Here is a 27,956-nt window from a genome sequence, read left to right as displayed (position 1 = left end):
AGGGAAATTTTCTGCTCAAAGCAAGTAATTATTACTTAGAAATATTTTGGGAACAATTACAAACGAAAATGTATTGGTTACTAAGTGTATAACTACAAATTTTAACAGTAAAACTTTTAGCACTGAAAACAGTAAAACCACTCTACTACAGTACAGCTAATGCACATTTTTGTAACATCATGTCCCATTCACCTTTACTTTTAATTGTCCTTTCAATAGAAAAAGGACCTCTAATGTATGCAAAATACTTTTTCATATAAAATTATATAGATGATTATTCATTTTAACACAAATGCAAGTTCGAAATTCAGCTTCAGTTTTCACGTAAGTATCCTTTCAACTAGTACGTATGACAGATCTAGAGCATATGCTGGTTGTTATATGGGAGAAGTCACAAGAAAGTCAAACACAAGGGAAATCAAACAGAATACCACTGCTGATGTAAAAGTTGTTCTTTGTTTTGAAATACTCCACAAAAAAAGCTAACAAAAATCTTTCTTACAAGGCAGTTGGTTTACAGCACCACAATAATTCCTAAGTAAAGTCTGCTACAAGAAATGAACAAGTCAAGTATTTTAGCCAGTTCTTTTTTCAGTTTCACTAATAAAATTTCAGCTTTCTAATTCAATTCACATCCATTTAGGTTAGCCCATACTAAGTTGTGCTGACTGTTACTAACAATAAGAGCATAGAAAGCAAAATTTAATTCTGAATCATTTACTTTTCAAGCCTGCCACTGAGATATTCCTCACAAAAAAAAAAGGAATCAATCTGAATATGAGTTATATTTCTGAAGTTACTTGGCATAGGAAAAAAAATACAATAAATGGCTTAACCTATTTTAAGGAATGTTTAGCTATACATTATCAGAAATGATCAGAGCAGAACCATGCAGCTGTAACCCGAGTCATGTTTTACGAACAAGGGAATACAAACAAGACAAGCAGCTGGAGCGGCCCCATATTCACTGATGCACATCTTTCTCCCTAAAGCTATGAGGGCCATTTTGTCAAGCAGGATGAAGCAGAACAAAAGTGGCTCTGAAAGCGCCGTTACAGGCATCCAGATAACTACATATAGATGTACAGCTAAAATTACCAATTAGTTTACCAATTGGCTGCAACGGATTCGATTGGTTTGTAATTAATTCTAGTTACTGGCGCGTACAGCAGGACGGTTGGCGCCATCCCTTTGTCCTACTGACACACAATACTGGCGTGCAGGGCTCTGGGGTCTTGGACATCAATACAGCTCTCCAGCTCACCTACGGTACCGAGTGTAGCAGATATACCCTGTGGTGCTGAAGCAGTGGAAACTTGTACGACTTGAGAAGGTGCTGACAAAAAGGAACCTTTATGGGGTAGACTATGGCTGCACTAGAGTCAAAACAATTTTAAATCCCATTATTTTTCAAGGTCATATCCATCCCATATGATTTTTAAAGGGCCAGTTCAAACTAAAAAAGAAAGCAATACTGTTAAAAAACAACCCTTAAAGGAAAATCTGTGACATAAAACTAAAACCACTCACAATATAGCTCCTGTTTCTTTCTCCCCTCTGTTCAATTCTCTGATCAATAGTCCCGTACGTCAAAAAGCTTTTTTTGTGCTTTTACTTCTTTTCTCCAGCTCTCAATCATTACTTTGGTTTCTATGTATATATTTATCTTAAAGTTGTACTTCTGGTCTCTTCAATTGGATTTAATAATCGTATTAATTACTTTGTAATCAAGAAGGACCTCTAATACATAGAGTAGCTACATCAGAATAATCCTATATCCCTGAATCAAGAGAATCTTGACTTGGGTCCTAGATAGGCCTATTATAATCTTTAAAAACAGAAGTTCACTTTGTTTGGAAATCACATAACAGCTTTGAAACATCGTCTTCTCCATTTATTCTTCCATTCTCAAACAAGGAGGGAAACAAGGAAGCATGGAAGATCGTACAATTCAAAATAGCAGAACGCGTGTTAGAGAAATTAACTCAGTCACCACATCCGGACTTCAGCTTATTCTCAAGGCTAGAAATGTGTGTTTTATTTTACAAGCTATGCATGCTTTATATTGTTTCATTATCTATACCAAATATTTTGGATTATATATTTACCAAAATAAACTCCATTTTCTTGTACTGGAGTACATTTTTAGCAGGCAACCCAAGTTCCTTCTTTCTTTCTTTAAATTTATGTTTTTGAGGTTAACCAAGTGTTTCAGTAATTTGACACAAAAATTACTTCAAAAAACTCCTTGTAGCCTTTTTCATACAGTTGAATTACGAACACGTAAAGCCAGCTCTGGCGTTAGGTTAAACAAAGATGATTGCCAAAGTGGTTCTTAAAACTTTGGGAGAAGATGAAAGGAAGCAGCTCCTCCAGCCAAAGGACTCTCATTATACCAACTTCAGTACATGGCAGATAACAGTAAAAAGAAAAGACTCTGAAACAGATGCAGGGAAGAGAAAAACAGAGTAATTTTCCAGTAACTAAAGCTCTCCCAATTGGTATGCCTTTTTAAATGCTCTCACACCAGCCCTGCAGAAGCCACTAAGCAGCAAACTCTAGAGAGTAAAGCTGCAGAGACATATGGCTTCTTGGATCCAAATGTGCAATGCACCATATCTGGCCTCAGTTTGTTCCTCATTGATTCAACTATAACATGACAGCCATAATCCTCTGTCTGCCAAGGATGTGCTCCTGAGAAGCATAACCGTTATCAAAGTAAATTTTCTCTATAAGAATGAATGTAGCAGCCAGGGGGCACATGCAGGAACTCAATCACACAATTTATTTACACAAAAAAAAAGCAAATATATATATGATGCAAAGGATGGACAGGCAAGAATAGAATTATCCAGATTGCCAACCAGAAGGGAAGCCGGCTTTTCAGTAGCTGGCTTTTTAGAATAGATTACCATTCTGAAAGATCCCATCCATTTCCATCTGTCAGACTGAATGCCCAATCATTACCCCATTTTCCTGTCCTTCACTGTTGCCTTCAATGATTTTGGTTCACCTCTGGAAGACGACAACAATGAAAATGTAAATGTCCAAAAAGAGGCTGGAGGAATGCTCACAAAAGATTTTCACTTGGCATTGACTGTCACAATACAGCCACAGGCTATTTATTTAGAAAGAGACGTAAACATAATCTTCCTAAATAACTCCAAATTCAAAAACAGAAGACGTATTTTTTTATAACTGAGTGGTAAGTGGCAGCCTAACATACTTCTGACATATTCCACCTGCAGAATTAGACCTTCTCAAACAATTTGAATATATATTCCATAAAACCCTATTGATCTGAAAGACTGTCTTGTGACAAACACAGAAAAAGAATTATATATGTTCTAATATGTAAATCATTGGTTTAGGCTTTCAGGGAAACTCATAATCACCTCGGTTTTACTGAATGAAAAGAAAATAGATTCAATCATACAGAATAGAGTTCATTTCATGCTGAAATTCTCCTTCTACCTGGAAATATTCTAGAAGTTCAACGAATGAAGACATCAGTAGAACAAGGTATTAAGTTAATGGTCAAAATGGTTACAAATTTGACAGAAACACACTTAATAGAGGACTCTAGTGGGGAAATAATTAGCAATTCAAAGAATTTAGGTGTAAAAAGCAAAAGATGCTGAACAAACCTTAATTAAAAAACACAGATTTTGCAGTTTGAGGTGGGTTTGGGGTTTTTTTGTTTGGTTTTTTTTTTTAATTCCTTTGGAAAGCCAAAATTTTTTTCACCCACAGGAATCCAGGAGGCCTGTGTGGAGGAATGAAATAACTTCGTAAGTCTTCTTGGGATACCTTTCTTAGCATTTGTAGCACTACAAGTAAAGAAGTTAAATTCACATATAACAAATTATCTCTCCCAAAAAGCCTTAAGTATCAAACCCTGATTCTGTATTTTTTCCTCCCTGGAACCAGGCACTTTTCGTATTTGTAAAATTGCAAAGTATGGGGTGGGGGGGTGGAGGGGGGAGGAATCAAAACTTATCCTCCAAAAAAAGTAAAATGGACAGAGTTGAACTGGCTCTTATCAGTGAAAACAGAATCAAGATCCTTTTTGTTTCAAGTTGACCATTATAGTGATTATAGCAGATTTCCTTTTCACTGAATTTAGGAAAATCTGTTTTTTAATACCTTCAGCTCCAACACATTTAGAAACAGTTTTACTTTCTTGGCTGTCTTAAAAGCCAGTAATAATCAGCGTGGATGACCATGGGTCTCAGTCTGCATGCATAGATTGAAATCATTAGAATTAGCATACCCGGAACCAAAACCAGCCCTCACAAGGCATTCTCAGCAAGAGACCCTAATGAAGTAAGTTCCTCTCTCCTTCTGGGAGGTCTTCAATCAACCCTAACTCTCTCACAGATATCACCCTGACTGGAAGGCCTTAATTAAAGTTGTTTCAGCTGGTTCTTTCACATAACATCATGCAACATGTCAAGTCTTTTAAGGGAAAGGCTTTTCCCACCTCTTTAGAGAATCTTGTGCTGTCTGTGAGAATCAGAACAACAGAACTTCATTGCTGAATTTTCCATTTTGTAAGAGGGAATAAGAATGAAACTGTTTTCACTGAACTACTCTCAAGGTAGACTGATTTAAGAATGTATCTGTAAGTATTAGAAACAAGGACAGAAGCTACCCTTACCAAACCTTATAAAAATATAATAAGTAATGCTAGGTGGAAAGACAAAAGTTTGTATAGGCATTAAGTAATGCTAAACAGCAACTTAAAAAGAACATACAACTAAATTTTTACATAATAAAATTCAGCTTTTTTGAAAGGAAAAAAACAGCTGAAGCCATTAATTCATCCTAGGAGGAAAAAATTCCAATGATTAAATTTAAAGTACTTTGAGATTCTTGAAGACTTACTGTATCCTTAGCTGCTGGATCCAGTTGCTCAAACCCTATCAATAAGAGTTTTATATACGGGTGTGATGTGGGGGTTTTATTTATTTTTATATATGTGTGTGTGTGTGTGTGTGTGTGTATACAGATATCTATAAAAACTCAGTTGCTGTGACACCTGAAGACCATAAAAGAATAGCAGCGGAGGACGCATTTCTCTGTTGCATTAACCAAAATTCCCTTGTCCAAAATTGACTACAAAATCTGCCTTCCTCCATCCACAAATAATTTCGGGTTTAATACCTTTTAGCATACAGAAAGAGATTTAAAGGCATTACTAATTCTTTTCTACCTAAGCTTGTCATCCAAACCTAGAAAATACTAGGTAGTAAAACATTCATATTAACATTAGACACAGAGAAACCCAGCTAATGTATAGAACATAAAATTTGCATTTTGAAATGTTGAAGGTTATAGCCAAATCTATTAGAATATATCTAATCTCTATCACTATTGCACAAACTGATTTATGTACAGTAAGATGATGCTTAAACTTGAGAACCCTTTATTTATTTTAGAAATAATTCAACCATGTTCATTATATCTTTATATATGAAGCATCAAAGCCATATCTATGTACCTATATACATGATTTGAGAATTCTCAATTCCAAATCAATAGCAAAATACCAACTTCAGCAGTGCCGAAAGCTGAGAGAAAATATACACAACCACTGATCCTCTTACACACATTTCCACTGTTTGTGCCTTACCACAGCCCTTCCGTCTGCAGTTTCAACCACAACCAGCCACTAGAGCCCTTTCCGATTTGGGAGCATCAAACATTATCTTCAGTGACAACGTAATCAATAAAACTATACCAACTTGTAAGACTACAAGAGAGCAAAAGGTACCAAATAAAAAATAAACACTTTTATACCGGGTTACTCTGAAGGTTTTAAATGCCAGAAGTTGTCACATTTCATTTTTACATGGGTCTTCTTTTAAGACAATCTTTATACAACTAGAATGTTTAAATAGAACAGCACATACCCATTTGACCAAGACACAAGTTTGATGAGGTATCACTTAAAAACTTGAAATTAAGGAAGTTTTTGATAACATGAATTTATCTTCATAAAAAGGATTTTTCAAAATCCTACTTAAAAAAACAAAGAAGGAAAGATTAATAGTTTAACCATTTTGGTTCCTTATGTAATATTGTTTCCCACATATGTCTAGTAGTAAAAATAAAAATGGTACTTCATGAAGAGAGTTGACAAGATATTCTGTCAAATGAGTTTGGAAAGTAAACAGGAAAAGGTGTCAATAGGAAATTCTCATTTATCAAAATCATCTTGATTCTTTAGGCATGGCAGAAATACATTAATCCATTTTCAGCTGAGCTGATGTGTCTGTTGGTATCTCGTGTAATATTTTAACCACTAGATACTTTTCTATGTAGTATAAGAAGTTTCCAAAAAACAGCATAAAAATTAAGCTAATCCATTCTCATTATTAGAATGAGCTTTAGTAAAAGTTTATTATAAATGGAATTTTCATCTTAAAATTAAAATATTCAGAAGACCAGTACTGCCATACATAAAAATGGAAAAAGCGTAAGAATTAGCTGAACTCCTCCTGCCCAAAGAGAAAGAAAAATACAGACCAACAAACAGACAACCCCCCCCACTCCCCCAATACACCACCAAGCAAAAAAAGCTTAAGTGGTTCTGCAAACTGTGGATCTAGTGGAGCCTGTTTTCCCATTATCTCCTTACTGGTCTCTCTGGTGCCTAAAATGACATAATGACATGCACTTCAATTAATTCTTATTTAAAAAAAAAAAAAAAACACCCCAACAAAACAAAAACCAACCACACACAATCCCTCTTCCCTCAGTTGATGCATTCATGTTCTCTTGTTCTCCCTCTGAATTCCCTGGTGTCTAATAAACACTGAGTGGCAGTTTTTTCTGCAATGTGAACCTTAACAGGATGTCTTCTTCCAAGCTAGTCACCTACTCTCATGAAATCTATAATGACTAAATTAATTTAAATTGGTCCACTGATATTAGAAGTTATGGCAGGGATGACAGAAAATCATGGATATACAAGGACAGACAAGACACATGGTATGACTGCATTAAACCTGGCCTCATCCGTCCAAAAGCCTAAGAAAAGGATTACACACATTATAGACATTATTTTCCTGCCAATGAAGCTTAACATATTTTGCCATGCCACATCTGCATTATCGGTATTCTACCGACGATAGCAGAGTTAGGGAGATACCTCGTTAGACCACACAGAATTCATATTATGCCTCATTATTATGCCATTATTCACATATGCCTCATTCAGAGGCATAAAATCGCTTTGCCTCCTCCCAATTCTGCACATTCAAGTGGTTGGAGCCGTCCCTGGAATAACACGCAGAACCTTGCTACAGCCATCTTTCCTGCAAGAGTGGACACCAAAGCTGATAAAAACCAGAGAATCTAGATTCTGTTCATTGCTTTAATGTTTTCAGGTAGCAAGAAAAGGCACGACCAGAGATCTTGCAAGATCTGATCAGGCAGGATCAGAACAGTCACTACAAAGTATGAAACTTGGTGCTTGGGGGTAACATGATAACAACATATATAGGACTACCAAAGCCAAGGCAATAAAACAAGTGTTTTAGATACTCAGATGATGACTATTTACCTGAACTGAGTCACATTGTAATGAGGCAAATTGTAATGATCAAACTAAAGACTGAGTTAAGATATTTTTAAGGCAGTACATAGGCCTTCTACTAAGCTACATGAATTCTTTAAACAATGTCACGAGTGTTCTTCAAATATCATTTGCCAACTGAACTCTTGAGTCTAGATCATGATTTTAATATATGAACTCCTAAAAGGTTGAGGTACTACAGTAAACACTTTCTATATATTCCATAATATGAAAGCTGCACTTATACAAGGTATTTCAGTTGATGGAGGACAGCAAGCACTAGCTTTTCAGGATCAGAGGTGAGGAGGAGTCGCGGTTTCCACAAGGATCTGTTGTTTGTTATCACTAATATTCCATCCAAAATTAAAACATACCTCCGCTTATTGATGAGTTTGATCACTCCCTAATTGAAGCCTATGTATGTAGTACCAAAAATGTTACATGCCTATCTATTACGCGTTATGTGAAGCACTCGCTTCAAAAGACAGCAGTTAAGATATTCTGCGGTACGTGGTTAGCTAGAACACATTGACAGCTTCACCTCTGGTAGAAACTGGACTGTATCTGTCAACAACAACCCAAAATAAATAATGACAATCAATAGAATTGATAAAAGTGAAACCTTATTAGTAAAAATAATTTGCAAGACTCAACAGTTCTATACTTCATAGCTTATTTAACAGGAATTTTAGTAATTTATCAAAAGAGTAATAATCATCATTTAACAGTAACCTTGAAAAGAAAATTTCACAAACAAAATACCATAGCACAAACGTATATTCCTGCTACTCAGGTAAGGCACTTTTTTGTGCTGAGAAGAAAAGACCTTTTAAAAGGTAAATGCCACATGAATGTTACATAAGTTTTACAATAAATGGCATTGGACTCCCTTGTTTACACACTTTTGGTTTTTTCCAATCCTGTTTTGCAAACAAGTTATCTGATACACACAGATACATACATCATTGTCAAGCATCTACTAAAATGAAGACTTTTCACTTAGGCTATGTAGTATCTCCATCCAAGAACAGATCAAGTAGCGTGATTAAAATGCTGAATGATATCTAACCCCAAAAATATGTGATAATGATACAAATACGCTTCTGTTCTTTCAGTCACAGTCACAAAAGTTTAAAATGGTAATCTAATTACAATGCAAGGCTGACTGATTTTCTTAAACCAAAAAATTCTCCAGAGAAGTTTCCTGAGCAGGAAGACAGTTCAGTAACAAAATGTTAAATTGTGTTAGACCAACCAGCGATTTGGAAGCCTCTAGCTACTGTTCAGTTTTCAAACCTGCTTTCAATGAAATGTATTTGTACGCTAATCTCAAAGTCAATTTGGCCGTGTCTGATTACAGAGAACTAGATGCATATGATAAGAAAAAAAAGTATACTTAAATTGATAGATGTAATTTTTTTACGGTGATTAGATAATCATTTCCAGAATGTGTTGAGTTTTCAGCCATGTTTAATATGAAAACAGAAGTCGTATCTTTAACATTTCTTTTATAATGTATTCTTCTGGCTTCTCTTAATGCTTGCAATAAATTCATTTCTAAAGAATGAGTGATTTTTATTAAATGATAAGGGTCTTTCCATGGACCTATTAGAAAATCATCAAAAAACTTAAACAGATGCACAAGCTATTACAAACACAGGTTATTCATTTAGGAAGTGCACCTTTCAGTGACATCCCCACCAGACATTGTTTACGCTTGACCACCAATCACTTTCTTAACACCCCAGAGAGAATTACAAGAGTGATAACTACCACTGCAAAAAGGAAGCAATGTATAATTATGCCACTTAACAGGAAACAAATGTGAAAAAGGCTGAATCACAACAGTGCCACCTACAGTAAAGAACATTACGGGACGGGGGGAAAATCAGTGTTCAGTCAGGAAATCCAGCAAAATCAGAACTCAATAAGCAAAAACTGATTTCATCAAAAAACTGAGATCTAATAACATTATGTACATCGCTACAAGTTTTATACACTTCAAAAATTAGTCACTGTCTAAGATGAAAGCATCTTCTTAAATCTGAATACATATGCCATCAGTTTTCCTATTTACAAGCCTTCACTAAATACAAATCAAAAAGTAACATGTTTCTGAAGCTCTGATTACTCTTTTGGCTTTTTTGTACAGTATAAAAAAACCACGTTAAGAGCCATGTGATAACAGGCAAAAAACAGCTGAAGACTTACCTTGCATTCTACTACACTCTGATCCGATTCACAGGTAACATAGATTTCATCAACTGCCCGTCTGAGATTGTCAAAAAGAAATGCCCAGTATCGAGCTCGCAGATCAACTTTTCGAGGCTGTCTTGTTTTTGTTGGGCTTTTGTCAAAGTTTTTATCTCCAGCTGCTGCTGATGTTAATTTACAGTCTAGGTTAGTGCTCTGAAAAAACAAGATACAATGGAAAAAGAAAACAACAAACAGAAGTATGGTAAGGGGTAAGGGCTTCTGTGCCACACACATTTTTTCAACATACTCAAACATTTGTAAACAAGAAATTTTTCACTGAAGAAGACTACATCACCCCACTGACTTGAGTTTTTTAAAAACACACTTTCTTACCTTAAATATATTCAGCAGCTATGTAGAACTAGATTCTGTTCCTTTGACCTTTATAAACCAACATTCATATTGTACAACAGTACAAGATATTCTGTCTCTTAGCACATTGGAAAGCTACATTTTCTAATTACATATCCTGTATTACTTATTCTGACAAGTATGTGTATCCAGAGATGAAAACAACATTTTACTAATAATCACACCAGCAATATTCCATTGCAGTTAAATTCTATTACCAAGACATTACATACGACTATTGTTTTTAAACCCTCATTCTAATATATGAGCATTAATGTCAGTGAAATGCTGATGTGGCTAGCCCTTTGATCGATATGTTATGGCTACACTGCAGAGGAGATGCCAGCAAGCACTGAATTAGTTACAAAAGGAAGCTTTCACAACTTAGAAGACTACTTGTACTAAGATTTCCACTCACCATATTGTTAACATTGCAAGCTCAATTCAACCCAATGTAAGTGCTGTGCCAATGAATCAAGTTGCTCCTACTTACACCAACTCTGAAAGCATCCTCATGCTGTTTTGAGTTGTAATTTAACAGCTTTAACTACGACAAATCTGTTGTTTGATTTTTAGTGTTAATATGCGGGCTAATTGATCTAGTACTGCTTTGCTGCACAGATGCAGAGAACTGCCAATATGCTAAATCTGATGGGAGCAGAGGGAGAACATCCAACTGTCTTCACAAATGCTGGCACAGACAGGAATCACGACGATTCTTCAATCACTGTATTTAAGAATATAAATACCTTTCTTCTCCAGATTTTAGGGGCCTTGTCTGATAAATTCACAGCATAAACACAGCTTCCCATTACAAGAAAACTGAACCCTGACACGAAGACAGAACTGCCAAACTACCTAGTAAATTCCAGCGCTCTCTTTCTTCTGTAGCCTCTCTCTCTGGGTGCCAGTCTGCTTATTCCCCCCAGTGTTCTGACTACCTGTACCACACAGCATTAAACACAGCAAATTCCGCTTTGTAGTTAGGGAGGTAGACACAGGGCTATCAAAATGGTTATGCTCTCACCTGTGTTTGTCTTCAGATTCTAATTTTTCCGTAAAAAGGGGAAGAATAGGAACCTGATTTACTACAGTCATACTAACATCTCTGCTACCCTTACATATATCTCCAAGAGCTCTAAGTGTACTCCAGATGAACCCCAGCTAATGTATGCACGAGTTCAGAAAAGATGCATGTCAAACAACCAACGAACAAGAATTTCAGAAGGGTTTCATATGTCAGAGTATTTCATATTTTTTCTTCTATGACATAAAAGTCACCTCTTAAAGAATAGCTTGGAGAAAAGATGCTCCTTAGCTGAGGCCTTGTATATAAACCTTTAAAGGAAAGCTCATACTGGCTAATTTACAGCTCCTTTAAAATACAGTTTATAATGATACAACCTTAACTACAGAATCATAAATAACAGTGTTACCTTTTGCTGCCTGTACATATAAAATGCGACCTTGGTAAAGCGATTAGGTTTCTACTCATTCAGCTAATATTGTTGATACAAAGGATCAGTTGTTTTGGAACGGGAACCATGCATAACTTCCACTATTTGAAAGATACATTTTCAAATGTATCTTTAAGGCAGCGTCATGGAATATGTTTTGATATTTAGCAATAAATGTTATTCATCTACTATATTTGGCATCCATTTATCATCTTTCTTATGTCAGCCATATTTTACTTAGGAAAACAGCATGTTGAACTATATTAACTATAGTAAGTTGTAGCAGTTCCATTATTACCCCTGTAAGCAGATTTCCAGTGTCTAAGTAAAACCTAAGCAACATTTACAGTTACTCATATTCCAGTAGAACACCTTTGAAAGCGTGCAAATCCCTAAGCTACCGAATTTCTTGTAAACACAATCACACAAGCAGGTAAGCATTAAGTTGGCTGTTAGTTAATAGAAATATATTTTAAGTTCCTGATACAAGTCAGCTCTGACACTGTACATTTGAATATGTCACAGCCTGGTATCTGCCCTCAAGGAAACAGAAGTCAATTTTCAGAGAAGAACCCAAATCGTGTCCCATGCCTGGCACTTCAGTCCTCAGAAATTCCATGAAAAAACATCAAACTCAGCAAGCTATTTTCAAACTTAATCAAGTTTGACTGGCATCAACTTTACTGAAATGAAAGCCAGTACTCACTTACAGTTAATAGTTGCAGCAAAGACTACTTTTAATATAAAGATACTACTAATATTTTATACAGACTGCTGTATTCTGTAAAAATGTTTAACACAAGCACCAAAAAATTACCAGGATTTCTGAGTTAATCTGTATATTCTTCAGCAGAGTCTTTACCTGTAAGCTTCTTAAGTAAATTTTCTAATGAATCAAACTAACCTTTCACTGTGAAAAACAAGAAATGCTGGATTAGGTACAGACTTTTCAAGACTGTAGTTTCTGTGCTGATGTACAGCTATAGCTTTCTTATTCAACCTTCCTGGAATTAAGTGTTAATTAAACAGTATTTATTAGAAGGATGTACTTTTGACCAGATCATATTTTTTAGTGTCGTGCTCAGGTTGAGAGTGACACAACAGTGAAACTAAATTTCCAGAGATTATCATCTCTCGATCTCTCAGAGGGAGGGTATTCAGAGGGAACAGGACATATGGGCACAGGACAAAACATTTCTAACAGTGTAGTCTGAAGAAAGATAAGGCAACGATCCTACATCTTCACCAATATGGAGCTATACCCAAGCCACAAAAACTTCAACTACATCCTTGTGCCTAGTGCTTCCAACTAACTCTTAGCAGATTTTTCACTTTGGTTAGTAGTTGAGGCATAGGCCTCTTTCCACTGACAAGACACAAGCATATACGATTAAGTTTTTTCTGAGCAGAGTTCTAAATCTCCAATCCTGCAAACTTCTACACATCATTCTTAACTGGATATAAGTACTTATTTTTGAATCTTCTAAGTGATCTCAGATCTACTAGCCTTTGACAATACACTTATCCAAAATTTAATCCATGTTCAACAACTTTGCAGACCGTTGGACATTACAAAAAAAATCAATCACAGGGTTTACAAACACACCAAAAAATAGCTTGCCTTGGCCTCTCCCTGACCCTCAAATAATATGCATGTTTACCCAAAATGTGCTGATGGCTTATATAGACATGATCTAGCAGGCCTACACTGAAGCTTGTCCTCACTAGAACAACAAAACCAACACAAGAATGGCAAAGATTCAGAGGGGCTACTTCATTTACCTCACTTGTAGTGATAGTTCAAATCTTCAACTGCAGAAAAGGTAAAGTTTTTGTGCCTTTGAAGTTAAGAAACATGGCAATACTCCTCCTTACATCTCAAGTAACTCAGCGTGGATGATGAAAATGACGTTAAAACTGAATCTCTTTTTTTTGTCCCCCAAATAGTTTCAGTAACTTGCCTTGGAGTTCTGGAAAGTATGAAGTGTGTATTTATTTTCAGGATGCCAAAATTTATTGAATGCAGATTTGCCAGCACCCTACTGAGAGGAAGACGAGGTTGATAAGATCATATGAAAAGAGTTCTTGTAAGTTTATTTTCTTGAGATTAGTGGCCCATTTATATGTAAAGGAAAATTAAAACTGAAGGCTCAACAAAAGTAACAAAAAAGCCACCAATTTACAGCAGTATCCAGTGTCTGAAATGCAGTAGAAATAAAGGTGCTGAATGCCAAACTGAAGTGCCAAGATGCACAGACATTCAGCAGTCCATTTCAAACCTTACTTGTACCCACTAGGAATGCACTATGTTTCTACAATATAGTTTTAGTATAGCCATCCCACACAGAGCCACTGAATAACAATCAAGTATTCTTCTGAAAACCCACTGTTTACATAATTCCAAGTGACTAAAATAGACAGAACCCAAACTATTTAGCACATTACTCTTACCCAAAAAGTTCTGAGGGTAAACCCTTACAGGGAGCCCCAACTACATCAATAAAACTCCACCTTCACAGAACAAGAAAACCAGGATACACAGTGTTCGTGACATACTAGTACGTGAAGAGAGAACACAAGCTTAATAGCTGCTAAACCAAATTAGGAAAATAACATGCCTATGTTTTAAATATGCAAGTACCTCTCTATGGAAGCAGTCTTTTTTCCAAAAAAATAACATCTTCCATATGCCATATTATCAAAATCTGACAGACTGTCTCAAAATACTAAATGGCTAAAGCCATATTAATAGCTAAATCCATTAATCAAAGAAAAGCAACCATTAAAAACATTAAATATTAAACGTGAGGAAAGATTGAGGTATTACTTTATTAATGTAATAAAGATTGTCACTCACATAGAGAAAACATGCATAAAAATAAGAGCAGTTTCTTCTTGACACTTCTCATTCGGACTTGCTTTCCAGTCGTAACTCTCAGAAATTTTACTCACCTGGACTAATTTTTCCAAAATAAAATACGTTGAAATTTTAAACCAAAATTCTTTAGCCATTAATACATGAGGTCAGGAAATAAAGCATTTCCTTAAATTAGAAACTGGGCAGAAAGGTAGCCTTTGTATAAGTAGCATGCTTATAGGAAGAATAACCTGTATGGTTTTATTTTTGAACAGCACCTTCCCTTAAAACAACTTTAATGCCAAAAAGTCATGCGTCCAGAGGTTCGGAAATGACAAAAGTAAAGGCTGAGGAAGATAACCTACATTCTGGCATTTTTTTAACTTCTGAATACTTGACTTTGAAACTTGCATGCTTTAAAAATACAATGTGTGCACAGTTTTATATATGTATTATTCAGCCAATAATTTATCAGTGATATCACAAAACATTTTTATGTTGTAAATTTTACGTCATAACCAAAAGTAAAAAAAGAGCAGATACCTGTTTTGCAGTCTTGTGTGTTCCTTGAGTCACCCTCTTTGTTTTTCCACCAGCTTGCCATTTTGATTTTCCTGGGGGAGAAGCAACCGTTTTAATCAACGATAACGATTTTAGTTAGATAGAGCACTCTAAAATGCACATATCCCATCTTACAATGTACTGATATAAGCACAATTTAGGAGTTAAGAGGTTTGTAAAATTGTATATTCCAAATATCTATTCCACAGTTCATGCCAGAAAACACACAGAAAATGAAAAAAGTTACAAAGAAAGGCAAGAATTACAGACTTCATTCAACAAAGACAACCTACCTTTAAGTGCTCAGTGCTTCTGAAAATCATATCATTACAATCTACATGTCAAATGAGATACCAGTTTTTTATATAGATTTTAAAAAAGTCTGCTCTTGAATGACTGTTCACTCAGATATTACAGAATTAAAACAAGGAATGTCTTCCTCAGGAAAAACAAATGTAATAGTTTTTCTCAAACTGTTCAAACAACTTACCAGTAGATTTACGTATTTTCTGCCAAAAAAGATGGGGAAAAACAGAACTTGGGACTGGATTTAGTTCACTTATGTTTAGGTAGCCAAAGGAAGAGAGAAAAACATTCACAGAGCATGAGTCAGTCCCCTTAAGATCTGAAATGTACCTGTCTCCCTCCACTGCTTATATGAAGTGACTTTAGCGACCATGCCTCCAAAATCAGTTTAAATTCCCACAGTCAGAAAGGCTGATTTCAGGTCTCAGTGCTGTGGTGGTGGCAGTATTTTAACTGATTAAGAGTTACCTTTGCATAGATAAATTTGTGTTAGCCCAGATCTACCTGACACGTTTGCATTTAATCTTTGAGATTTGCTCAGAGGTAATTTAAAAAAAAAAATTTTTTTTTTTTTCCCCCAAAGTTTTATTCCTCCAACTTAGTATCTAACTTGCACAACGTGAAAACATTCAAGGCCAGGTTGGACAGGGCTCTGAGCAACCTGATCTAGTTGAAGATGTCTCTGCCCACGGCAGGGGGGTTGGACTAGATGACCTTTAAAGGTCCCTTCCAGCCCAAACTATTCTATGATTCTATTCTATGATTCTATGAAAATCACAGGATCCAGTTACCAAAAATGTAAGCAAGTAAGACAAAATACTAACTACAGCAGGAGTACTCTCTAGCACAGATTACATCTAAGTAAAAGTTTCAAGATTGTTTAGCTGCATGAAGCCAAGCAAATAAATGCATTAGTTGAATATAGTTCCCTCCTAGACCATGGAGGTCATTCTTGAATTTCAAAATTGTCCAGTTGAGTTTTTAACAGTTCTTAGGCCAAATTCCCTAACACAGTCCAGCTGTTTTACATTGCTCTGGTTATGTAAAGCAGCTGTAAACCTGTCTTAATCAAGCAGTTGTACAGCTGGTTTGCATCATTGGCTAGTCCAGGGAACAAGGCCTTTAATTTTAAAACAAATTAAAAATTATTTGCTTGACAATTCATTCTTAAAATGCTACGTTAGCCAAAACAACAGGTACAAATTAATATATTTAACTCAATTTAGCAGCATTCAGGAAAAAATTTGATTCAGCTACCATATGCATAAAAACTTCCTATTCACTAAAAAGCTTGAACAGCTGATCAGTTCCATGTCAGAATTATGACAACTGAAATATTTCAATCACCAAAGTCTCTTTTTTGAGATGATTTACATTCTGCAAAGACAAGATTTTGAATGCAATGGCATACAGAACTTGCATAGTGAAAAGGCTTACAAACAAATATGGGAATGCTAAAACTAAAAAAGGGCAGATGAACACACAAAAAAGTTGCAGTCTCTTTAGATTCTACAAAAAACAGAATACGAATCCATCATCTAAGAACTGGGAAATGTCTGAACAAGTCCCCTGTAAAGACAAAAGCAAGTTTTCAGGCACTTTCTATATAAGGCAGACACTTGGAGAAAACAAAACTTATGTAAATATCAGGTTTTGCAAACTTAAAAGCAAATAACACGTGGCAGGGACTAATTTTTTCTTAAGGTGTATGGGCGAAAAAGTTTTGCCTTTCAGCAGCAGCCACATTTCCGAGCTTTATTAGTTTTTTTTCTTCTAATAAATGCCTCTGGTTATTAGAAGATGTCCTCCTTTCTGCTTTTGTCCTTTTATACTCACAAGTAGCGACAACACAAGAGCACTGCTCAATGGTTATGTGTATGTTCAGTGACCGCTGGTATGCAACTGTACAATACTAGCATTGCTATGAGATGCATAGGAACTCAACGACATATGAAGGGCATTATCTGCTAGGACGTTACTGAACTTTAAGGAAAGAACAACAGTGACCAAAGATTATAATCTCATTCGCTATTAAGTTGCCAATGTGAAATATATAAAGTAGCAAAGTTTTGAAGCATTCAGGGAGCTACAGTCATATTTTACACTTGAAGTCCATTTCCTCTTTGTCTGGTAATTAAAGAAGACTTCCTGTCACAAAAAGCTAAGGTGCTAATATCTCCAAAAAAAAAAAACCCCCATTGATAAACTATTTTCAAAATCTATCTTTTATACTAACAATCTCAACAATCATCCCTCTCATCTCTCTCTTTTGTATAGCTTTACTGATATGAGAAATGTGGGAATCGCCTTTAAATTTAGTAATTAATAGCAGCCCTCATTTCTGTTCTCACTACGGCAGAGATCAACTGCATACCTTGTTTCAGTGCCTTTGACACCGTTCATCATCAGACCTTCAGCGGGAACAATAACAATTTTCAATTATATTTCTTTTCATCTCCTTGAATGAATCTGAGGATACAACTGGGTAAGCATTCTGTTGTTTTCCTCCAGTTCTTATACACAGTGTGAGAAATCTACTCTGTCACCTCTCTTCTTCCATTTATCTATAAAACCTGTTAAGACAGTCGGTCTACACTATAGTGCCATCGCTACATATAACCAGTCTGTACTCCAGAATCTATCTCACTAGCCCAGCTGGTGCAGTTGTCCATCTTAAGAAACATTTTTGCAAAAATGAGCCTTGGGTAAGACCTGGTTGCCTGAACCTCATTTAAAGTAAGGTGGAGGTACCTGCCTGGAGGAAGCAACCAGATGAGACAGATTATTTTTGACCCCTTAATTGAAGAAGCATATTGAAGTTTCTAGTATTATTATAAACCATGTCTTTCTAGTTTGTAGAGCAGTAGTAGATACGATTTTTCTAACCATACAACTCTAAGGATCTGGAGAAATGACTGCCTTCAAGCATGGGTATAACCAAAATTCTCCATGTTTTTTCCACCTCCAGATTGAATTACAGCAATATATTTTGCACAAAATTACTTTCACAAATCACTGTCACTGTCTCATCCAGAATATAATGGCCCTGTATTCACCTATCAGCACTAGACTGGATTCCCATTCATTTCAGTGAAATTCAAGGTTTGAAACTTATGAGCCTTACAGAATACCCTTCCCTTCATGTTATATTCTGCCAGTTACAATCAGATCCAATGTTGCTAGGGCTTGTGCACAATGTTTTCAGTCACGATTCTTACAACTTCCTTACTTGGCCAAAAAGAGCCAAGTTTCGTGACTTTCATCACATACTGCAAAACCTATTTACTCCATCAGGCTCTTGCTAGAGGAGTAGATTATACTGCAGGCTCCCCAAAGTGTGCCAAGTATCTTTCAACCAATAAAATATGTTTCCTTATCCTGAAATGTTTAATCTACAAATGAATTTTATATGGCGAGAGCCCAAGCGATTTTAAACAAATAGGAAATAAGAAGGGAACAGTTACAAGTACAAGATTTTCCAATTTTTTGACACATCTCTTCAAGTTCCAAAGGTACCTTGGCTGCTATTAACATTTAAATGTCAAGCCTCTGGGATGTTTTAACTGTTACTAATATCATAGCTTAGATTTTGTAACAAAATTTGTGTGTAGTGCTTATCCGCATGCAGTGCCTCAAATTTCACGCTAGGCATACAAAATAATTACAAAGGAAAAAATTCTGAAATCCTCTATCAGAATGATCACAGCTTTCCAAGATCATTGGTGGGCAAGATCTAAGTGACTGCAAGAGGCGATCAGTGGCCACAGGTTTGGAATGCAAATTTAATTCTGGAGACAGAGTATCAGACTAGTGAATTTTTCACAGTTATAAGACTCTCCTCCTCGGACACAAAGTCAACTGTACTGTTAATTAGTCTATCCAACAGAATCTGCTGCATTTTAATGAATTCTGTGAAGGAGTATTTTAATTTCAATAGTTGAAATGTGTTAACAGTCACTATCTCTTCTAGACCATTGCCATCATGTTTTGAATTTTTTCATGTCATTGAATTGTATTCATAACTAGAATTTCATATCTGACATAACAAGGGTGCATGCTGCTCCAAAACATGTAACAGAAGTGCCACCTGCCATTCCAGAAATCTCTCTCCTTCTTGAAGAAAGATTTCTTATTGACTGCAACTATTTATTTCCATTAAGGATTTAGAAGGTTTTGATCGGAATTCTTTTCATTATTGCTCTTTTACCCATGTCCTCTATATAAAACACAGAAGTCTTTCAGAGGAAAATTTAAACGGTAAGAAGGACACAAGCACACAATTTTTAAAGAAAACAGAAAAAGAAAGGATACAAACTGAAAAAATGAATTCAGCATTTTAATTCATCAACCCTCTATAACACTACGACTAGTAATAGCAAGTGCCCATACCCTCACTATTTCTGCAGAAAAAAAAAATCTCATAATGAATAACAGTGTATAAAACAAAATGTTAAATCACACAGTTACTGCCAAAGCAATACCTCTGAACATTACGAGCAGAAGAAACCGCCCAAAGACAGAATTCTGCTTTGCGCAGAAGAGCTGCAGCACTGGCTCAGGCAACCTGAACCCTTGGCCTGATTTACACAATCCCTGAATGAGCTAGAACTGTCCTAATTCATAATATTGCTGTATCATTCCTCAGGGACAAAATATATATTGAAAGATTAGCATAAAATGAATCAGAGCTCACTGACACCAACATATATACCCTCTATGACAAGAGAAGGGTCAGGAGATAAAGGATCTGGCTTTGCCACACTTTCATTAGTTCCTTTCCACAGGGAAATTTTCCATCAGGCAATTATCATCAAATTCTTTGTATTGTGCAAAAAGGTCAGCCTACAATTTAATGAAGAAATTTTAAAAAGAAGAAAGCACCAGTGACAAAAAGTTTAAAAATTACAATGGTGCTAATACAACCTAAAGAAGGAAATGAATACAGCTACTTGGATTTGAATTATCATACGTAACAACTATTTATTAATGGCTAAAAATTAACTTTTACATTCATTCTTCATGTTTTGGCAGAAAATGTTAGACTTGGAGCAAACATTCATCTACAACTCACATTCACTCATTTTTAAGGAAAAAGTCTCACTTGAAAGTTTCTAAAATAATATTATAAGCAAGGTAGTATGGAAAAATAACAGACTAAACAGAAATTGAATCAACTCACAAGTAGTTTAAAAATACTGTTAGAAATATACTCTATGTTCCTTTTGCATAAACTCATTCATATTACTACCTTCCCCAAAAATGTAATTCCGAATCTATAAATAACGTAGGTCCCAGTTCTAATTCTGCTTAAATGACATATGTGACTAGTCCAATAATATTAATGGATCTACTAACATACTCAAGAACACGCAGGCAACTGTAAGACCAGCAAATAGATAAATGCACCTACTGGAGACAGATGTAAACAAAGCTCCCAGAACACAGAACTGGCCCACTTAAAAATCCACATATTCATGATAATAAACTGAGCAGTTGCTGCATGTGATCCAAAACTGGGAGGTATGCATTCTAATTGGTCAGATTATACTCAAGTCTTAAATTATTTCCATTTTCTCTTCTTACATACAGCTGACAAAAATTCACAGTACGTGTTTTTCTGCTGCTGCTATACAAAATGTACTAAGATAGCTGGGACAATGCTGAAGTAAAAGGGTCAGAACTGGAAACCAAAGCCTGTAAATGTGGACATTTGTAATTAGGTTTAGGATGTTTAGCTGATAAACATAAGTTATCTGTCATTCTGCTTGTCATTGTTCAACAGAGGTACAGCTATGCATCCTGAACTGAATGTAATTTCCTCAATGAATCCTATATAGATGTCCACATACAAACATCTAAATAGGTTTTCATGCACCTCATTGTCTTTTGTCACTTTAGACTTTTCAACTTTAAAAATATAAAAAAAATCACAAATACACCTTAATGCAAAAAGCAAGCCAAATACAGCTTAGATTTTGCTTCAGTTTGCTTCAGACATAGGGTTAATTATCTTATAACTTAGACATAACTGTTCATAGAAATAGCTTTTCCACTGGCAGAATCACAGAACAGCTGAGTTGGAAAGAACCTCTAGAGATCATCCAGTCCAACCTCCCAGCCTAAAGCCGGGTCAGCTAGAGCAGGCTGCCCTGACTATGTCCAGTCAGGTTTTGAGCATGTCCAAGGATGAAGATTGCCCACAGTTTCTCTAGGCAATGTGTTCCAGCATTCAACCACCCTCACAGCAAAACAACAAAATTTACTTTTAGATACTCCTCCCTAAGTCTCAAAAGCAGCAGCACCTCCACAGGGACATGTGAGCTACAAAAATACTTGAGATGAAGTCCTCAAAAACAGCATTCTGACATCTGGAACAGCTTGAGCAGTATAAAAATTAAAGTCAATTCCTGGCTCCTTAAGTCATCATACTGCAAGAGAATATTACAACAGTAACAAAACTGTTCTGAGGACTTGCATTATGGAAAACTGTCCCCACATATCCCCTCCCTTAAAGATTCTTCACAGATGTTTACCACAGACTGAAATGATACTAAAAGAAACTTCCAAACTTATTTGTTTGAGCGTAGAGAGCAATTTGTTGGATTGTTCTAAGCCATCCCTACAATTCCGAATTCCCAAGTTACAAGAGATCAGTTTTTAACAGCCTTTTCAAAGTCCAATATTTTAAGACAACATTATTATACTAGATAGAGAGAACAGTCTTAGATGTTGCTTAAAGACCAAATTAAAACAGTTTTTAATCTGTTACTGTGAAGGTTTTATAAAGTGATTTATAAATGCACTGCAGAGTGCATTTTGTAAAAATGCTTTAAAATTATACTATGTACGCTAAACATAACCGTTTTTTTTTTAATAGAGAAATCCTATGTAAGAAACATGTTTCCAGGTGAGCAACTCCAGTGTACAAAGGGATGGAAGTGGAAAAAACTGGTGGAAGACTGTTGAATACATACCATCATCTTCTTTGTTTTCCAGTGGAACGCTCCATGCAATTAGGTTCCTTGCTGTACGTCCCTCTTCTGCAACTATTTTCCTCACTTTGTCATGGCTATTAGAGCGTTGGAAAGAAGCCTGAAAACAAGAAATACAGGGATGGAAAAAAAATATATAAATTTTTGGTTTGATATGTTAATTTCATCCAGTATGTGGTTAAACCATCCAAAGTGGGGTGTGCGGGTACTGAATTTTCCTCAAATATCCAAAACAGGTGTACATATTCATTTTCACAACCACTTTTCTGCATGATAAGCAGATTGACTCATCAACATGACATGAGAGTTACGACCCAGCCCTCAGTATGGGTATGTCTACACCACACATTTTTAACCTCCATTTAATTGATTGCCAATACTGCTAGAGCATCACAGTAAACTTCACAAACGTTTTAGTTACCTTGTGTTAATTAGAACTAATTATTCAAGATAAAAGCTGCATAAGGCCAAAATATATGTGTTAGCTGACTGGAGAGAGCCTGGAGAAAGGCACGAGATTTACTGGAACCATCTGAAACGTATGAAAAAACCCACCTCTCTTTCACTGAGAAGACGAGAACCTAGAAAGTATTTCCTGGCAACTAAAGTTAGCTGTTATCACTAGAAAGCTGCAACTGTTCAAAGACAGAATGAGAGACACTGAGGATGAGCTTTGTTTACCTAATAAACATATTTCTTTGCACTTGCAAAACACACCATTGCAAGACATTTGAAACCAAATAGATTAAGAAATATTTGTGTCAACTGACAGATGTCAATTAGATAAAATCTTGCCTCTTCTACAGTGTATCAAGTTATTCCTCGGAAAATAATTTGAAACAAAGCCAAACTATATTCTGGAATGATAAATTTATGTACTGTGATAGCACAAAACTGCTGACCAAGTTATCTCTAACCACAAAGCAGTTACATAAATCTAAATATTATTTTAGGCATGAACAGACTGATTTTCTATAGTGCTAATCAGAACATGCATTTTTCCTCTTTTTGTTCTTACCATCATATGACTCAAGCCTGCACCCACATTGTTTTATAGTACTAGTATATCTTCAGAAAGAAAATACAGTAAAAATGAATATAGCAGATGAGTGGCTATAATTTATAAAGGTGCTAGGAAATGCAACACAAATGAGAAACTGCTTTTACTTCAATGCTTATGTAACAGTATTTAACTTAGGTTTCTCTCATCCAGATGTCCTCAATTGCTTGTTTCAAAGCCGCAGTGTGCCATCTAGTGCTCCACAGACCTACCTAGAAATATCACCATGTCATACAATAAAAGCAAAGAAAAAAAGAGCACTGCTATATAAGTGAACTTTTGGAAAACCTAATGAAATAAATAGAGCAAATTATATATTTTGGCCCAAAGAAACCCAAGCAAAGCACGTAAAAAACCAGGATCTGTATTAGACTGGTTCTAGTCTATCTTTATTCTACATAATTAATTGCCTATTCTCGCTAGGAATTTTTAGTACAAGTGACCATTTCTGCTGTATCAAGTTTGGTTTGGGTTTTTAATGCCCTGTTGCTTAACGATACACTTTCCATCATCGATCTAAGAGTTAAAGATCCACAAGTGTCATATAACTGTTTTAAAATCACTTTGAACTACTGTGTAAACTCCCAACGTAAATACTTTTGGTAGCTTACTTCAGAACAGAGTCAAATAATTTTAACTTAATCATCTCTGAAATGTGTCTGTCTTAAACCAAAAGAAGAATGTTCAGGCTGCATTTCGCATTAATTTATTCTCAAATCTTCAAAAAAGACCCAAACACTCACCTTAGCTGGAAGTAAAGCTAATTTATGGCATCCCCAACTGCCAAAAATGAAATAAGTAAACAAATAAATCTTTCCTCATTTATTGCATCTTTTCTTTCAAATCCTCCACCAGCAGACAGTGTTCACTTGGCACAACCTACGTAATATTTAACTATAGCTTTCCTACAGCATAAGCCCACTCTTTCTTGCCACACACAGAGGACTTGGAAACCGTTTGAATTTTTTTCCTTCCTATTATTTTTTATGCTGTTATGTTCCATTTCATCCTTCATTGGCCTTCCTATCTTCCGGGCTCACCATCCCTATTCTTTTTTTTTTTTTTTTTACCAACCCTTTAATGTTTTTTCTCATGTTTTCCAGATCTCAGGTTTCAAGTTTTCTGAATCTGAGCACTTACGGTTTTCTCTTCCAGATTGTCTCCAACCGATTTACATCTGTCTTTGAAACACAACGTCCAAAAGCAGATACAAATACCTCAGTGAAGACTTTCTCAATGCTAAACACGGTGGACAGGTTATTCATATCTTACAAATGATAATCCCATTTAATCATCTCAAAATTATGCCTAGGAGTTTTTTTGCAATATGATATTACCTTTTCATAACTTATGATATAATCACAACACATATGTCATGACATACCACACATAAATTAGCACGACTTACACAGTCACAGAATAACAAAGCCTGGAAGGGACCTCTGCAGGTCTAGTCCAATCCCCGTCCCCTGGCCAGAGCAGACCCAACTCTTCCTAATATAAAAGCAGGGTTTCTCTTGTTGCACGTACAACCTTCTATAATCCCAAGGTCCCTTTCTGCACAATTCCCGCCAAGACAGTTGTTTTCCAACCTTATTTCTGGACATCATTACTCCCATGTAAGTGTAAAACTCTGCATTATTCCACACCAAACTGACTTTTTAAATTATTTATTTTTTTACAAGCCAGAAAGGCTCATAAGGAAAGCAGAAGTATCTCAACATGACATTTCCAAGTCCTTTGTATCATGAAAACTAGAGCCTGACTTAAAATTCTAGTCTCCATAACTTAGACATCAGTCAAAAGAAAACAACCAACCCTTAAAGGAGATCTTAATGGGACAATTAGCAATAATGAAGTATACAGCCACAGAGAAGTGTAAACTGTTGTGCCAAAGGCCATAGAGGGTATCAAGAGCAAGTTTTAATACCCTCCTTCGTATGAGTGAAGTGATACCGATACACAGGTTTTTGACTGCTTCCTCAACCTGAATCCCTCCTATTTGCTACTTAACTATCCAAAGAAGTTACGTTTTTCAAAGTGCTGTGGATACAATCATCTGTTAGGCAAAAAGGTGACTACAAACTTGTTTAGCCTTAAATAGCAGATTTTTGTGATTTAGTCTGTACTGCTTCTTTGCATGGCTATAAATATTAAAAGACCTTTTATGAGGATTTTTGTTTTAATGGTGTTCGTATACATAAATATATTACTGTAAACAAAACCACCAGTTTCATCCATTGCATTCTCAAAGAAAATTACTTCAGCTCTAACCTCAGCTACTTCAAAGAACACCACTCTATTAGTAACCAAACATTACGGTCTTACACTAGAGCACAGGTGGGATGAAAGCAGTTTAAAAAGGGAATCAGCTGGAAAAAAATGTCTTAAAGTCCAAAAAAACTATATACTAACACAACTAGAAATGATGCAAAACCAGACGAAATACTCAGATTTCTTCTACAGTAAAATTAATTTTTGAAAGTTTTTCATCACGACGTTAATAAATCAAATTGATTCAGTTTCTAGAATCAATACTTTCAGAGAAGGTACAAATGAACCGATTTATCAATGAATCCCAACATGAAAATTTAGTTTTTCTTGCAGTAGGAAAAATCCTACCACAGTTATAGTAGCTGAACGTCTTACCATCATGTTATAGCCTTCCTCCACATCAACAGCCTCACTTATTACATTTTTGGACGACCCCATTGAGTTTTCATACCTGTGTCAAAATAAATGCAATTAATCATTTTCACTTAAACTGCTTCTAAAATTAATTTTAGTGTCTAGCAGCATTTATGTCATGGACATCTGATGAACACAGTAAGGTTTTCAGAAGATAGTTTTATTTGTAAAGTGCTTGCGCCGCTCCTTATTAAAAGTAGCTAAAGGCCCAAGAAGAAAACAAAAAGACAATGACCCTACAGAAAAATGTAAATGTATATGTAATAAGATAGTAAACAGTACAAAGAATACTAAAATTTTAAAACAAATCACTGCATGGACTGCTCTAGAATAGTGAAAAGCAAGCAGAATAATCTTTCCTGTGATAGAGGACTGGGCAAGTTGGTTATTAGTTCAAAAAGAAAAATTAATCAGAGACATACCAAGAAATCGGTATGAGATAATTAGTGGTGAAGCAAAATAAAATGGAAAACTCCTGTTCTCATTTAAAAAAAAGATGTGACAGTTCCTGTGGAAGTCAACTCTGAGAAAGTGAATACTTTTATCCAGTTTTGAACTACAGAACCATTGCCACAAATGCAGAAGTGCACGAGACTAAGTATTTATAGGTTTATCAAGAATTTGCAGAACAGTGATAACAATTCTGAAATAAATTTAAACCCTTGGCTTCAAGATTGAAATAAGATCTAGTCAGCTACTGATTAGAGTGCAAAAACCCTCCTGCAACAGTTCTTATTCTTCTGAAGAATCAGACATTAACCAGAAGTTAAAGACGCTTCTAAATTATCAGATATTAGGTAACAGAACAAGATTAACCTTTACTGAGATCCCAAGTGGGATTTTGATGGTCTTTATCATTAGTGATACTGCTTTAAGTGGGCTGTCCCCTTATTCTCATATTACATCTTGTACTCCTCATAAATTGCTCATTTTTCTAAAAGTAAATATCTAAAACCTATGTCAACAAACAAGCAGTTGTTAAGATTTGCACTTGTTTGTATGCTTTAAGACAACCTCCTGAGCTTACAAAAACTGAAACATTATGCAGCTGGTTGAAGGAAGCTGAGTTTTTGAAAACAAAGTAAGATTGTATTTCAGCATCACTTCAGACATCAGGATACGCCTAGCACGAAGAGTCTTCAAACACTGAGGTATCTTAGAAAACTGTGCTTTTGCCCACTTAATTCACTTGACTATAATTAAGATGTAATAAAAGCTCATTAAATTGACATATATATTTGAGGAATAAAACTGAGGGCCCAAACATTTTCCCAGTACTGCAGGGCATTCGGAAATAATTTAGAAATAAGAATCTGTATTTAGAAAAAGGTGTAGAGAAGGCAAACCCTACCCGTGTACGCTGCAAGACCTACTGTACTGTCAGCTTTTGTAACCATGACTTTCTCTCTGACAGCGAAGGAAGGCCATCAGTTTAACATACGAACATCATGAATAGTTTTTAAAATGCAAATACTTATACACCTTATGGCAGTTTTTAAGAGTTTACAGCGAGTTTTCTCAGTAGGTGTGCCTCTCCCTTCCACACACACAGCTTTCTCAGCACAAGAAAGGTGGACCTGCGCAACTCAAAGTCACAGCGAGGTTTACAAGCACAGGGATCTCCCTCAGACTGAGCAATTCCAAGTTTCCTCACAGACTTTGTTCACGACTGCGGGCTTGGGCGGGAGTAACAGGGAAGAGACTTATTCGGAAGGGACAGGCCCCTTTCACCGCGAGGCTGAGGCAGGGCTGCCGCGGGGCACACCCGGGGGCTGCGGAGCCCCGCTGCCCGGCAAGGCGCCCTGGCCAAGCTCCTCCACACCCACACAGCAAGGCCTATCCGACA

The 27,956-nt window shown here is 35.9% G+C and overlaps 1 protein-coding gene across 1 annotated transcript in view; it reads right to left on the bottom strand.

Annotated features, from left to right (window-relative positions):
• LOC104084156 (S phase cyclin A-associated protein in the endoplasmic reticulum-like) overlaps window positions 1–26,141 on the bottom strand; it is a 29,797-nt gene extending 3,656 nt beyond the window's left edge. Inside the window, exons 1-4 of the mRNA XM_009587891.1 lie at window positions 26,072–26,141; window positions 22,345–22,462; window positions 15,047–15,117; window positions 9,794–9,991 (exon numbers count right to left, since the gene is read on the bottom strand). Of these exons, the coding sequence (XP_009586186.1) occupies window positions 9,794–9,991; window positions 15,047–15,117; window positions 22,345–22,462; window positions 26,072–26,134 (450 nt within the window). The 5' untranslated portion in view covers window positions 26,135–26,141. The remainder of the gene's footprint in view (window positions 1–9,793; window positions 9,992–15,046; window positions 15,118–22,344; window positions 22,463–26,071) is intronic.
• Between the last annotated feature and the right edge of the window lie 1,815 nt (window positions 26,142–27,956).

Source organism: Fulmarus glacialis, unplaced genomic scaffold (assembly GCF_000690835.1).
Source record: "Fulmarus glacialis isolate BGI_N327 unplaced genomic scaffold, ASM69083v1 scaffold14991, whole genome shotgun sequence".
NCBI classification, from domain to species: Eukaryota; Metazoa; Chordata; class Aves; order Procellariiformes; family Procellariidae; genus Fulmarus; species Fulmarus glacialis.
This window is presented reverse-complemented; position numbering and strand designations above follow the sequence as displayed.